The sequence below is a fragment of the Saccostrea echinata genome, unplaced genomic scaffold (genome assembly GCF_033153115.1).
Source record: "Saccostrea echinata isolate AGI-Se365-2 ecotype Australia unplaced genomic scaffold, CSIRO_AGI_Sech_v1 ptg000056l, whole genome shotgun sequence".
NCBI classification, from domain to species: domain Eukaryota; kingdom Metazoa; phylum Mollusca; class Bivalvia; order Ostreida; family Ostreidae; genus Saccostrea; species Saccostrea echinata.
Window position 1 is genome coordinate 11,265,388 of NW_026889805.1, and position 16,433 is coordinate 11,281,820.

General features: G+C 34.2%; 1 protein-coding gene and 1 long non-coding RNA gene across 3 annotated transcripts; one reads left to right on the forward strand and one right to left on the reverse strand.

Annotated features, from left to right (window-relative positions):
• Nucleotides 1-1,813: 1,813 nt before the first annotated feature.
• Nucleotides 1,814-16,285, forward strand: LOC133173115 (RWD domain-containing protein 2A-like). The gene is made up of 7 exons (XM_061308046.1): nt 1,814-1,860; nt 3,062-3,211; nt 3,639-3,746; nt 4,690-4,776; nt 5,182-5,570; nt 11,247-11,519; nt 15,579-16,285. The coding sequence occupies exons 1-7, from the start codon at nt 1,848-1,850 to the stop codon at nt 16,248-16,250; spliced, it is 1,692 nt and encodes a 563-aa protein (XP_061164030.1). The 5' UTR covers nt 1,814-1,847; the 3' UTR covers nt 16,251-16,285.
• On the reverse strand, nt 5,832-6,403 carry LOC133173116 (uncharacterized). 2 transcript variants are annotated; one of them, XR_009718994.1, is made up of 4 exons: nt 6,338-6,403; nt 6,135-6,253; nt 6,051-6,092; nt 5,832-5,966 (listed from the first exon to the last, which is right to left on the reverse strand). It is a non-coding gene; the product is annotated as an uncharacterized LOC133173116 (long non-coding RNA). The 2 variants fall into 2 exon arrangements; XR_009718995.1 differs by lacking the exon at nt 6,338-6,403 and having other exon boundaries at nt 6,051-6,155; nt 6,198-6,319.
• Nucleotides 16,286-16,433: the final 148 nt, after the last annotated feature.

Here is a 16,433-nt window from a genome sequence, read left to right on the forward strand (position 1 = left end):
CCGGTCATTGATATGGGGTATTGTGACGTTATATCCATATTGCAAAGTGCGGAATCGGTGTATTTACTACTAAGTATATGATAAAAGTCTTTATTATATATTTGTTTAATAATACAGGATTTTTGCATCCCTGATATGAACACAGGCACGCGCCCTGTATTACACACCCTGTATCAGCACCCTTTATTTTACCCTTTATCACACCTTTCCGGAACATCTCTGCTGTATTTTTCATTCGGAGTACCTCGGATCTTTTTCTATTAATTGTTTATAAAGTTTATTTAAATTGTAAATTTTCATCAGATATTTTATGCTATTCAAAATAATTATTTGTTTAATTTATAATTATTTCATTTCTTATTGCTGTATGCATTGCCTTTGGAAAAAATAATGAGAAAGGAAATTCAACGAAAAAAAAGAACATATTCAATTATTAAGAATTAATTAATTTACAGGTTTATATATGATTTTTTTGACACTATTTTCAAATATATAATAAAAACAACAATACATTACAAAATCTGTATCACACCCAATATCAACCCTCGACCAATATCAGCCCTCTGGCCTTCGGCCCTCGGGCTGATATTGGAGTCTCGGGTTTGATATGGGGTGTGATACAGATTTTGCCATGTATTATTCTCTATTTATTTTGAAAGAATATACATGGTAGTGAATAACCAATTTTCATAAGAATCACAATACTAGTGTATGTAGTATGTCACGACTATAGTGAATAGTCCGATTGGACAAGTAAGTTATTTTTGTACCATTATGGAATATTGTAAATGTGATTGAAAAGAAATCCCAAAGAATCCTTTTCACACTGTCATATTTTAAAATATGCAAACATCAAATACGCAACACTACAATCTTGAAGGTTTAGTCACACATCACTTGATATCAACAGATATACAAGCACAACCAAGACTATAAGGTTACAGTTATTTTCATGATTAAACAATTTTTTATAAGTCAAAATATAATTATACTACTTCATTCTTGAAAATGAAGTTCTAAAAATTTTTTTTATATCTCTTCAGGATGGGACAAGTAAAATGAATTCAGACAAGTAACAATTACTGACAACTTGTCTGATGGACAAGTGAAAATTTTTGTTAATATTGAGCCAGCTGACATTGATAGCAAGTGACTATTATTTTAATAACTTGTTTAAGTTTCCTTACTTGTGAATCTTCCAAGAGGTACAGTGTTTGCCCATCCTATCAGAAGTTGTGTATACCTTTTCAAGATAATAGTTATTTCAGTTCTTTGCTGTGTAATTTGTTGTAAATGTTTATAAAATGTCTGACATTTTTAGTTTTGCAATCTCTATTCTTCACCTCCCATCTTAGTCAGATAGTATGTAAATCCATATTTGCAAAATTGAACCTCAGTATCACAGTACTGTTAAATATTTTTTTATTTTTTAGCTGTTGAATAATTGTCATTTTCAAAGTCTCAATGCAGTTATTAAAAGATAGGAATTCCATTTGCAATGGAGATGTCATTTCTTACAGTAAAATGTATTGGGGTGGCTGAATACAAGTACGGTTGAACTTCGATATCTTGAACACTGATATCTTGAATACCATGGATATGTCAAAGTGATTTGGAAGTCCCAACCACTTATTCTTTAAGTATTTTACCCCTGATATCTCAAATCCTAGGATATCTCAAAGTTTTTCCTTGGTCCCATCGAGTTTGAGATAACAAGGTTTGACTGTACATGTGGCAAGTTGCTTTTTTCAATTTCTGAAATTGATTTTTTAGGTGGTAGTGTCCCACAACAACCTTTCTACAATGGAGTTGATGAAGAAATTTTGACTAGCATCAAAGAACTTATAATGCATAGAACAGGTACTTATTGGGCATAAATATTAAAAAAATCATTAGGAATGTTCATCTTTTTAAGAGACCAGGTAATTATTATTGAATGAATTAAAATCTATTTGTGAATTTTGAATTGGTACATATTCTTAATGTTGAATCAGAGGGATTTAATGTTTGCCTTTTTTGACAGCAGACCAAAAGTAACCTGCAGACCATATTGAGACCAACTAATATTTTTTAAACTAAATGTATGGTGTTGGAGAGTCATTTAGATATTTCCAACATAAAGAAGGTGAATGGTATCGATATGAAGAAATTGTCAATGTGACAGCAAATGGGTTTTCTTTATATGAACAAAACTGGTATTTCTCTAGAAAATTATAATCGCATTTGTTATGAATTTTACACTTTTCATACCAATGACCTTGAACTTGCTGAAATGATCTGGTCAAGGTCTTGAGTCAACCTTAGGTCATTAACAGTCTTTGTACCAAGTATGAGTTTCCAAAGATGACCAGAATGGCCTTGGGTCAAAGTCATGACACACTAACAGGTGATAAGCAATCTCTTTAACAAGTATGAACTTTCACAAAGTTATAGCCCAGAGAAGTTTGCAGGGACAGATGGATGAAAGATGATTCCTATATACTCCCTAAACTTGTTTGAAGGGGGGGGGGGGTATTAAAAGTTCCTGTCTTGAAAACTGTAGAAGATATCCAGACAAATGGGGTGCCCTATATGGAATATTTGGCAAAAAAATGACTAAGTTCAAAAGCTGGTATTTTTCTCAAAAATTAACAAAAAAAAATCTAAGTACATGTAATATGCATATCTTTGATATATATACAATTGATCTGCAAAATAAAAAAAGTTCCTATCTTGAAAACTTTAGGAGGAATTATATGGACAAATACCCATTTGGCAGCAGCCCACCTACCCGGCCACCTGCCTGCCATTTTCACCATTTCAATAACCAGATTTTTCCTTCAGAAAATCCAGTTAAAAACGCACAGTTGTTATATATAATGTTACTGTTGTAACAGGAAAGGAGAAAATGTATGGCTGGACTGGGAATCACCTGTGAGCCCTGCATGTCTAGTCAGGTGCTCTACCAACTGAGCTATCCAGGCCAATATCCATGGCCCAAACCATTACACCATGATACATGTACATGTACTGACTGAAAAAAATGAACTGATTGTTAAATTTTTATGCATCTTATTTTCAGGGTGTCCTCCAGTGAATGCAGACCATTTGTACACATTCAAACAACACATGGACAATTTTCCACACCCCTGTCCAACTGTAGCAAACAGTATTGCAGGAGGGACATTCCCTACCCCCAGTCCACCCCAGCCGATCTCACAAAATCTTCACGGTTTGTTTCCATTGTTAAAAATACTGAGCATTTTGCTCTGTATTCAAAGAACTTTGTTAAAGTTGACCTAATTGTTCATACTTCTGCATAGCTAATTTTTTGCATTGTGAATGGACAGAAAAGAAAAAAAAATCAATTACGTTTAGGGAAATGTGGATTTTGAATGTTGGCTCAAATGAAAAGCAAAAATACCTGATTCTTGCCATTTGCATACTGTGATACATGCATTTTATTGTAAATGGAGAGAGAAAATTAGTATATTGTAACAGAGCCTAACTATTAAATAGAAAAAAAAACTTTGCTTATTGTTACTTCATTTTATTAAATGATGTTCATTAAATATGCCAAACCGTTGAAAACTAATGTATATTTCTGTGGAGTAAACACGATTATGATGTATGATTTTGTAGTCAATCTGTTGTTATAGGTTGGGCAGATGTTAATCCACAGAATCAAGCATCCGTCCAAGCCATCTTTAACCACTTCTCTCAGGAAGATCAACAACACGCATACAACCATTTCTTCCAAAAACTACGTAAGTTACATGCATTAATATGTCAATCAAACTAAGCACAAACCATCTGTCTTTAAAGGAAATTCATATATTTTTTTTTTCAAATTAAAGGAACAATTCAGCAATAAAGAAAAATGGGAGGGGTTATTTAAAATCATTGTCAAAAAATAAAAACACAGGACTGGCCAGAAAAGTTAAAGCAAAAAAGACAGCTTCCTTAAGAGATGAACATTAAATTTTCAAATAATGACTCCCAGGGACAGGATTAGGCCATGACAATAGGGGTGAAAAGATAAATACTTGTAGAATGATGTTGGAAGGTTTTTATTTAAAACAAACAAATATACAAAAAGACCCTTCCCAAAGAAACAAAGAACCCCTCCCCCCCCAAAAAAAAAAATAAACAAATCATCCACAAAAAAAACTCTGCATGCAAAATTGAAACTGGATAAACTATAAGAAATGTAAAGAAATCAGTTTTATAAATTCCAGTCTATGTATACAACTTAAACTTCACAGAAATAATGCAATATGATATTTTTTATAAACCATATACTGGTATTCGTTTACAGTTTTATAGGATCTTTATCCAAACTGTTGGAACTCTGATTCTGACTTGCTTTTACTGAAAAATAAAACTAATTATGATCTTATTCTTTAAACATGCAATCAATGATCCATATATTAAGATAAATTTTGAAACATCTGTTAAGTACCAGCATTGATTCTCAAAACTGTGTCATTTAAAGCATACTGAATCCATAATATATCAACATTTAACCCATCAATGGCAGCATTATGACTATAATCTGAGAATCTTATGGAAATAGTAAAAAATAATTGCCTTAATTTTCAAATGTGGTATGCAGTTCAATCAGATTTACATAATTGTAAACAGTTATATTAAGCAGATCAATAATTTTGCTTGAATCGGAATATTTTGGTTTTTGCTTTCTTTCTGTAGATCGTGCTCCAAAAGTTCTGGAGTTTTCCCGGTTCCTGTTGATATATGAAGGTAATGACCTGACGGACACCTCTCACAAGACATTAGGTACTTCATAGTGAGGTTCAGAGGGTCTATAGAGTAAAACGGGATGACTCTGTAGTGGTCTATTAGATCTGTAATGGAGAAATTTCAAACCAATATTGATTTACTGCCAAGATTTCCTCTGACAAAATAAGCATTGATTATAAAGGCATTTCCCTGAAATTGAATATTTAGAGCATTGACAGAGTGACCCCATTTTATTCTTTTATTTAAAAAAATATGATATAATTTTTCTAAATGTCACCACTTAATTTTTATGAGTCAGTTAAGTTTTGGTAACCTCAGTGGTAAAACTATTAGATAAGAACTTAAGTTTAAATGTGTTCTCTATGTTACATATTCTTGTGATGCATTAAATAAAATATTGTTCAGAAATTATACAAAATTTTAAATTTAATGGTTTTTTAGGGCAGCTATACTTAGAAAATGAAGAGTTTAGGGAAACTCTGAACCGCCATCTTCGAAGCATTGGACTCCTTGAACAAATGCTGAGCTCAAAGGATGTCATGATTCAAGTATTGGGGCAGTCCAGTACAGCAAATATAAGGAAGATTAATGATCTACAAACACAGAAGCTCAATCTTCAGAGAATCCTATGTAAAGTCCAACAGGACAAGGCCCAGCTTCAGCTAGACCACAATTCCCTGCAGCAGGAACATACTCAGTGTCTGACTGAGCTGGAGGATGAGAGGAAAGATAAGCAGGTGTCCCAACACAGGTGTCAACAGTTACAGACAGACAATCAGGCACTCCAGAATGAAATTACCAGACAAACAGAAACCATTACAGACATGCAGGTTACAATTCATGAACATGAACAAAACACAGACAGACTGACAGACATGGTCAGGGATCTTAAACAGAAATGTCACAGGGAATGTAGGGAAAAAACAGATATTTATAACCAATTGATGCAGAAATCTGAGATGATCTCTGAATTAGAGGATGATAGGGCACTATATATGATGGAAAATGAGGCACAAGGGAAGTACTTCTTAGACATGAAGGAAGAAAGGATGAAACTTCAGAGGGAAAATAAAGAATTGAAAGAATCTGTTGATATGTGCAAAAACATTATTAAAGCACAGTATGACAAGCTTATTTCAACAATTGAAATTAGTTTAAGCAGACTTGAGGAAAATTTAGCCTTGATGAAAGAAAAGAATTTTGAGTTGTCTAAAGCAGTCACTGATCTGGAGATTAAGACATCAAAACAATCTGCTACTATCTTTGACCTACAGAGTAAGACTACAAATCAATCCATTACAATCTCTGACCTGGAGACTAAGAACTCTGACCTGGAGACTAAGAACTCGGACCTAGAGACTAAGACTACAGAGCAATCCATTACAATCTCTGACCTGGAGACTAAGAACTCGGACCTGGAGACTAAGACTACAGAGCAATCCATTACAATCTCTGACCTGGAGACTAAGAACTCGGACCTGGAGACTAAGAACTCTGACCTGGAGACTAAGAACTCGGACCTAGAGACTAAGACTACAGAGCAATCCTTTACAATCTCGGGCCTGGAGAATAAGAACTCGGACCTGGAGACTAAGACTACAGAGCAATCCATTACAATCTCTGACCTGGAGACTAAGAACTCTGACCTGGAGACTAAGAACTCTGACCTGGAGACTAAGAACTCGGACCTGGAGACTAAGACTACAGAGCAATCCATTACAATCTCTGACCTAGAGACTAAGAACTCTGACCTGGAGACTAAGAACTCTGACCTGGAGACTAAGAACTCGGACCTAGAGACTAAGACTACAGAGCAATCCATTACAATCTCTGAACTGAAAATAAAGGCAACTAGACAATCAAATACTGTCTCAGATCTTGAGAACAGAACCACTGAGCTTCAGCTACAAACTCAAAGGCAGCAACTTATCATTCTCTTCTTGATAGCTCTCATCTTTACACTTATTTGTTTACAATTCACCTCACCAGGAAGTAATGCATTTTCTACATCATAGCATGGATACACACACATCACTATTCACCCTACTTTGTACATACTCTTCACTTTTCACTGAATTCATGAACTCTTCATTTTCTCATATACATTTACTCATAACATAGAAAACTATCACAAATTTCCTCATTATTTATAATGAGGTATCTAATCGCCATCTTACTTTATTTTTGTAAATATGAATAGTACCGGTATGTATGTGGTGAAGACTAACTTCAGTTCATATTGATTATAAGTGCTAATTGTATGTAACGTTTATGTCTTAGCAAGGTTGTTTTGTATCTTGGAAAACAAAAAAGCTGTATATAAAATAGAATGTTCTCACTTCAGATTTTATTATTAACCATGTTTTTGACACTTTATGTAACAAAATCAATGTTACTTCACATATTTAAAGTTTTGTTTTAGTATTAGAAATAAATTATTCCAAAAATTATGTTTAATGAGAATACACATGAAATTAAAATATTGAAGTAATGTGTCTGTAAAAATGGCAATCATATATCATCTATGGTCAGTATACATGTACTAAGCATTTTTTTTTTTTAGGTTTATGTAGTAGTGCTTGTATTTATTTTTTAATGCATTGATGTTTTGCCAGTAAGATTTCTTTCCTGTGTATATAATTATACATGTATTTAATTTTATTACAGAAATGATTTTAATTTGTGTTAGGTCTTTATATATTCCTATTGTTTTGGTGTTGCTTTGAATGAAATAGTTATCCTCTTGCCTATTCTTAGACTCATGAATTTTTTTTATTTTTTGTATTTTTTTTTTAATTTTTAAAATGTTTGGAACAATTATGAAAATTAAGATTTTTCTTCAGTGTTTTGAAATATTACATTTAAATCCATATAATATCAGTTTTGAAAATGTAACTCATTTTCTTTGATTTTATTATTACCTTTGAACATCTGTGTGTTATCAAGATCAAGCTACATGTGCAAATGTATTCTGATATTGTTATAATATGATTGCTTAATCTGCTTTTAACATTTCAATGTGATTTTCAAGTCTTACACAATATATCATAGACTTTTTTCTACCAAAGAATTGAAAATGTAGTAATTTTTAATTTCTGAACTTACATGCACAAAATTGTACTTCATGTATGAGTGATTAATTATCAAGTACGTGTATTTTTATTAGGAATAATGTTTGCTTAAAACCTATTACATAAAACCACAAATTGATTTCTCTATGAGTATTGTTATTTTACTTTACATGTACTTTTACTCAGTCAAAAATATTCAACAACATGTATAAATTTTATATCAATTGTAATTTTTTTTTACATAAAAATCCATTCAAAATAATAAATCTTCTGAATGTCCATTTTAATGTGTTCATATGCACACTTTTGTCTCATTTTTCATATCTCCTTTTCTGCCAGGGAAATAAAAATGTGTTCAGTAAATGAATCCTGATATTTTTCTAGAAAGGATTCTATCAGCAGCATCCATATGTAATCTTTTCATAGACATATACTTGTATTTTAAAATTATATAGTCACATAATTGATACAATTTCTTCATCTTTTAGACAATATTAAAATATGCATGTTTTTCTTTAATTTTACTATGGCCTTAGTCTTACTAACCCATGTGGAGATCTTCTGTCCATTTCCTTTTCAGTAAAGTAGACTGTTAAATATTTTATCAAAATGTTGAAGATTTTTAGGCTTTATAATGAATTTTATGCAGAAGGAATTAAGAGTTTATGTAACATACCGGTTATAAAAACAGAAGTTTTAGTCACAAACTAGGCTATTACGAACACCATAGTTGAAAACAATCTAATTTTAATTATTTATTTTTATACTTCTATTCTTTGGTGTGAGGTTTTTTTTGTTGAGATGCTATTTAAAGTGTATAAATGACAGACACACGTTTATCAAAAACGTAAATATGCTCTGATTTCTGCAATTATAGCATTGTATTTTATTAGTAAAAAATACATGTATATATTAAAACTGATTTAAAAGTTATGTCTTTGTTCACTTAGGACACCAAATTGTTGACTGATGCATGAAGATACATGTATATACTTAATAAATGGTATAACCCAGTTATGCAATATGTAAAACCTATACCTTTTAGTAAGTAGAGGATACCGTTACTATAGCACTATGATACTAAGAGGAACTAAATCTTAATACTGTATGCAGGGTTATTTTCGCCCTTTTGCACTTGCAAACAATTTTGCCCCGTTTTAAATTTGCCCAATCAGAGTTCTGTTTAAGAAATTATATTGTGTTCTTTGAAATCGCCCCGTTTTAAATTTGCCCACCTGTGATTAGGGTGAAATGGGCGAAAATAAAATGGGGGCGAAAATTTCCCTGTACACAGTATATGAAGAAAAATTCAACGAATAATGTAAAAAATGTACCATAAAAAGGGATTACTTACCGGGTACATCAGGTTCAGTTGTTAATGTGAATACTGATTTTTTTTTTTTTTAATCTGAAAATATTTTTAATATGAAACAAGATGTGTTTGTGAAACACTGATGCCCCCCTATGGCAGCTTATGGTGAAGGTTAAGATTTCTTAAATGCAAGTCAAACTCCAAGGTCAAGAGATCAATAATGATATACCCAAAGAAAGGACTTACAAGTGTCAATGGACATACCTGATAAATATGAAAGCCCAAGCACCAACCATTCAAAAGTTATGGTCAAGGTTAATGTTTTCTAAAAGGGGGTCAAACTCCAGGGTCAAGGACAAAGGGTAAAAATTAACGGCACGCAGGGGAGGACTATATGTCACAAGAAATACATTTGCAAAATATGAAAGCCCTAGCACCAATTGTTCAGAAGTTATGGATATTTTTTTTGCGTAAGTGTTTCTAACTCCAAGGCCAAGAGGTCAAATAGGTTGATACCAAAAAGGAGGAATACAATTGTGAAATAGCTCCAACCAATCAAAAGTTAAGAGAAATGTTAATTGGGAACAAGCAGACTGACGGACAGGGCAAAAACTATATAACCTCGAATCTTCGATTACAGGGACATAAAAAATATATATGTTTTCTCACAGAAGTTCGCATACCCATCAATTTACCGAAATTTTTAATAAACAAAAAAATGTAATACCTTTCATAATAACAGATATTTACGTATTTTTCATATTTAATGAAAATTTCCGTAGGTACGCGAACTCCTTGTGGCTCTCTGAAAATGATTTATACATCGTATAATCGGGATCGAGCTTCCATAATCAACGGAAGTGGTATTGTTTACACGAAACGTCAACGTGAGTGTCGTGAGAATAAGGATAGTGTTGACAGTTGTTAACGTTGGATCTTGGAAATGTTCAGCTTGGGTTATCAGCCGAAAAGGGGACATTATTCACAATAACAAGGTTATTATATATTTTGCTTTAGTGCATTAAAGGTGCTTGGACACAGATTTGAAGTTAATATTTTCTCAAATTTTCTGTAAAATTTCATGACTTATATGTTGCTATAGCATTTCATACTAAAATATAATAAAAATCTTATTTCATCTCGTAGTTATTGAAACTTCAAATTTCTGAACGCGTTTGATTGACACATCCTTGCACTTTCACAAATTTTAATTTTATTCTTAATACTTAAGAAAAGTGGCAATTTTGTTGTGTATTAATGAAAAATATTAGAAAATTCAGAGTAGAAATTTTCGAAAGCAAAACCCACTCACAGTATTGTCAGTCCGTGCTCAATGGTGTGTGCAGACTTTAACAATTGAACACACCCAGTGAATCGAAAACAATAACAATAACAGAGCTCGTGCCCTGTTTACAAAAACAGTTTACGTTTCACGGGTGTATTCAATTTGTTAAACTCTGTACACAACACTGAGCACGGGCTGACGATATTAGTGAGGGGGTTTGCTTTCGCACATTTCTACCCTGTATTTTCTGGATTATAGATGTAATGTTTTTCATTAATACACAACAAAATCGCTTCTTTTCTTAAATGTTAGGGATAAAGATAAAATTTGTGAAAGTGCAAGGATGTGTAAATCAAACGCGTCCAGGAATTCGTAATTCCAATAATTACCAGATAAAATAAGTTTTTAATTATATTTTCATGTGAAATGCTATTGCAATATATAAGTCACGATATTATACAGAAAATTTGAGAAAATATTAACTTCAAATCTGTGTCTAAGCACCTTTAAAGGAGAAATAGATATATATATCGTTATAATAATCTCCTTTGCAAAAATTGAAGAAAATGGCAATGGAATGTTTATGCATCTTGATCTTCTTTGCCCAGAGTTATACGGGAACCATTTTAGAAATGATATGGATTTACTGCTTGTGAAAATTATTCATTATTTGCTCCAATGTAGATGATATGACACCCCCCCCCCCAAAAAGGACATTTTTACTTGAATAAACTGATGATTAAAATCAAAATAGATTTATCCATGCTATCGGAGACAATTCATGTCTCTGGGTCTATTAATATTTATGATGTCCAAGTTATACTCTTTTGAATTTTAGACAAAAAAGGGACAACTCAGTTCTTTTGTTTTTATGCAGATGTCCTTAGAAATGGATGGTTTCCAACCAGGCTGTGATGTGGAGGCCATGTTAGAGCTTCAAATGTCTGAGGTTGAAATGCTGACTAGCATGTTTCCCAATAAATCTGAATTCTCACTGGATGATCCCACTGCTCCACAGAACATCAAATCATTTTTATCTGGGCAAATAAAGTATGAATACCTCCACCAAAGATTGGGATTCTCTCTTCGTGTCCATCCAGAGGGAACCCAGGTAAATACCTACATCTCAATAGTTTAAAGAAAATCAGTACTAAATCGATTTTATATTTGTCCTGGGGTCTTTGAAAAATGTTTGTCATTCTTTATATGATATTTATGGTTACCAATACTCCTTATAATTATCCCCCCTTCCTGGGATAGATTATTGTAAGGCATGTTGTTTCTTATTTGTCTTTTTGATGGCAAGCAGTATTTCTAGTACTGCCCACCCTAGTCCGAAATATTTTACGTTTTCCTGGCTTTTTTCACAATTTTGATATTTTACGTGCCAGGAAAACGTCAGAACTGGCGCCATTACGAAAACTGGGAATTTGCCGCCTCCAACTGCAGGCAGCATTCTCGGGCTGATTTTCAATACTTGAGAACCAAATTAAATTTCAATCTCACAACTTATCAATAGTACAATACTTTTAATACTCACCAACATTGTTTTAATGGCTTGTTTATAAAATATACAGTCCGATGAAACATTTTATCTGACTGTCGAGATTTGTTTTCAATTCGTACTTTTCAATATCTTGCTAGTCCTGTATCGAAATGTGGAGTGATATTTTCTTTTCATTGATATTGGTGAGTACTAGAGGCATTGTGCTATGGATAAATTGTGAGTTCGGCATTTAATTCGGTTTGTGAGTATCGAAAATCAACTCCTGTTGGAGACGGAGGGGTGGCCCCTCCCTACCCCCCAACCATGGGGATCAAAGAATGGGGGATCAAATTTTTAACAAGGGAATATATAGGAAAAAATCTTTAATAAAATCTTCTGCTCAAGTACAGCAAAGCCATTTGTTATATTGATATGGAAGCATCCTCAGGTAGTTTAAAATTCAAGTCCTTCCCCTCCCCCCTATTTAAACTTTTCAATACTGATCTGATTTTTGCTTTTTCCTAGCCGATATGCTCAGGTGATCAATGTGGCCCATAGGCCTCTCGTTTAAAACTTACAAACGTATGATATTGTACATACTGTTTTTTCCACCCATTTTCTCACTGCTTTTTATAACTTAATTACTGCTTGGACAAATGACACCATAAGTAGCATTAATGATATACAGTTGAACTTCGGTATCTCGAACAAGGATGTCTTGAATACCATGGATATGTCTAAGTGATTTTGAAGTCCCAAGTGCTTATTTCATAAGTATTTTACCCTGGATATCTTGAAGTATTTTCTTAGTCCCGTGAAGTTTGAGATAACAAGGTTTGACTGTATTTATGTGTGTGGGAATTATAGTGGTATGAAAAATATCAATTGGAAACTGAGAGAGTCAGTTCACATTTCTAGGTTTACCGCCTGCCCTGTTTGACAACTGATTTTAACCTTTGACATATCTTTCGAGATATCAATCCGAGATGAAAACATTGTACAGTAAAACACATTTATAACAAACATGCTTATGATGAATTGACGCTCATAGTGAAGTGATATTTCTTCCCAGTGACTTTAAAATATAATGTAAACTTAATGGATATAACAAATTACGCTTATAATGAAGCAAAATCATCCATCTCTGGCACGTCGTTGTAACCATGTTTTACGGTATTTAGTGTTAGACTTCATGCCAGAAGAAACTTGTTAAACTGAAAATATTACGAGAACTATTCCTCCCCCCCCCCCCCCCCCCCCCCCCCCCCCTCTAAAGAATTTTTTCTTGTTTGTTTAATGCTTATAAACATTTTTTAAAAACAAGAGGCCCATGGGCCACATCGCTCACCTGAGCACAGTGGATAGGCAAAAGCACAAATCAGTTCAGTATTGAAAAGATTCTGGGGGGGGGGGGGGGGGGGGGGCTTGAATTTTAAACTACCTGATGATGCTTCCATGTCAAAATAACAAATGGCTTTGTTGTACTTGAGAAGATTTTAAAAAAAAATTCTGATATATTCCTTTGTAAAAATTTGATCCCCCCTTGTGGCTCCTCCCTATCCCAGGGGTCATCATTTGAACAAACTGGAATCTACACTACCTGAGGATGCTTCCATATCAATATGACTAAACATAGCTTTTCTGTTCTTGAGAAGAAATATTTTTTCTATATGTTCTTATGTTACATTGGATCCTCCATTGTGGTCCCGTCCTACTCTCGGGGGTCATCATTTGAACAAACTTGAATCTACACTACCTGAAGATGCTTCCATATCAATATGACTAAACATAGCTTTTCTGTTCTTGAGAAGAAATATTTTTTCTATGTGTTCTTATGTAAAATTTTCTATCCCCCTATTGGGCCCCACCCTACCCTCGGGGGTCATCATTTGAACAAAATTGAATTTACACTACCTGATGATGCTTCCATATCAAAATGACTAATCATGGCTTTGCAGTTCTTCATCAGAAGAAATCTTCCTATATATTTCTATTTCAGGCTTTGATCCTCCATTGTGGCCCCACCCAACCCCAGGGGGGCAACATTTGAACAAACTTGAATCTACACTACCTGAGTATACTTCCACATAAATATGATCAATCAGGGCTTTGCTGTTCTTGAGAAGAAGATTTTTAAAGATTTTTCCTATATATCTCTATGTAAAACTTTTATCCTCCCTTGGGGCCCCACCCTACCCCCAGGGGTCATGATTTGGACATACTTAAATCTATACTACCTTAGGATGCTTCCATATCAATATGATTAATTAGGGCTTTGCTGTTATTAAGAAGAAGATTTTTAAAGATTTTTCCTATATATTTCTATGTAAAACTTTGATCCTCCATTGTGGCCCCGTCCTACCCCCGGGGGTCATGATTTGAACAAACTTGAATCTACACTACCTGAGGATGCTTCCATATAAATATGACCAATCATGGGTTTGCTGTTCTTGAGAAGAAGATTTTTAAAGGTTTTTCCCATATATTTCTATGTAAAACTTTGATCCTCCTTTGGGGCCCCGCCCTACCCCCAGGGGTCATGATTTGAACAAACTTGAATCTACACTACCTGAGGATGCTTCCATATAAATATGACTCATCATGGCTTTGCTGTTCTTGAGGAGAAGATTTTTAAAGATTTTTCCTATATATTTCTATGTAAAACTTTGATCCTCCATTGTAGCCCCACCCTACCCCCGGGGGTCATGATTTGAACAAACTTGAATTTACACTACCTGAGGATGCTTCCATATAAATATGACTCATCATGGGTTTGCTGTTCTTGAGAAGAAGATTTTTAAAGGTTTTTCTTATATATTTCTATGTAAAACGTTGATCCTCCATTGTGGCCCCGCCCTACCCCCGGGGGTCATGATTTGAACAAAATTGAATTTACACTACCTGAGGATGCTTCCATTTAAATATGACTCATCATGGCTTTGCTGTTCTTGAGAAGAAGATTTTTAAAGGTTTTTCCCATATATTTCTATGTAAAACTTTGATCCTCCATTGTGGCCCCGCCCTACCCCCGGGGGTCATGATTTGAACAAACTTGAATCTACACTACCTGAGGATGCTTCCATATAAATATGACTCATCATGGCTTTGCTGTTCTTGAGAAGAAGATTTTTAAAGGTTTTTCCCCATATATTTCTATGTAAAACTTTGATCCTCCATTGTGGCCCCGCCCTACCCCCGGGGGTCATGATTTGAACAAACTTGAATCTACACTACCTGAAGATGCTGCCACATGAGTTTCATCTTCCCTGGCTTTGTGGTTCTTGAGAAGAAGATTTTTAAAAGATGCAATTAATTTTTCACTAATTCTTTATTATCTCCCCTTGAAAGAGGGCGTGGCCCTTCATTTGAACAAACTTGAATCCCCTCCACCCAAGGATACTTTGTGGCAAGTTTGGTTGAAATTGGCCCAGTGGTTCTTGAGAAGAAGTCGAAAATGTGAAAAGTTTACAGACAGACGGACGGACAGACGGACTACAGACAAAATGTGATCAGAAAAGCGCACTTGAGCCTTCGGCTCAGGTGAGCTAAAAATGTTTGTTTAATGCTCATAAACTAGGTAGACTAATTCAGAATATCTTGTGCATTATGGTACTCTTCATTTTTGCAATATTAAAGAGGAAATGACGATTTTGGTGTTGATTTTGGCACTTTTCAATATTTCAGTTATCTGTGGAATTAGTTTGTACATTTCCCCATGAGTATCCTCAGGCTGCTCCCAATGTGTTCACACGATGTCCGAGTATGAGTAAAGAGAATCACAGGAAACTCAATGAGGACATGCATGAATTCATACAGAATCTGGACCGAGGAGAAATCTGTATGTACTCTGTCATTGAATGGATTCAGGACAACATTGATAACTATGTACAATCATCACAGGAGAGTGATTCAACGCCAGACAAAGAGGTTCAGTACGACACAGTTCTGTCCAGGCTGTGGATCTATAGTCACCATATCTTCAGCAAATTCAAAAGGAGAGACATACTGGACTGGGCAGAGGAGCTGAAGTTAACAGGATTTAGTCTGCCGGGAAAGCCCGGTGTGATATGTGCAGAGGGGTATAGTCGTAATGTGGAAGATTACTGGCATCGCCTGAGAGGGATGAACTGGAAGAGGATCGTCATCCGAGAGAAGGAGGAGGAAGACATTGGGGAGGATGACATCGACAAACACAGAAAATTTTCAAAGTTTGAAGAAAAAGTTTTTGGAGTTCGAGGAGGCAAAGGGAGGGAATACCACATGGACTTTGGACAGTTACACTCTTATCTTGAAGAGCATCAAAGTGGACATATATTCAGCATATATTTTGGTGTGGATGGGAAAAATAACTTATGATATTTATAAATACTGAATAAATTTTTTTATACACATTTCAACTCTTACAGTTATATATTGTTTTCTTGTACATGTACGTCATTGTGGGAAACATTCATACAAGAATCTGTGCAGTCTATTAACACAGTGGACATTTTAGTTACTTAGCATTCATTATCAAATGCCATCATTTGATCAATGAAA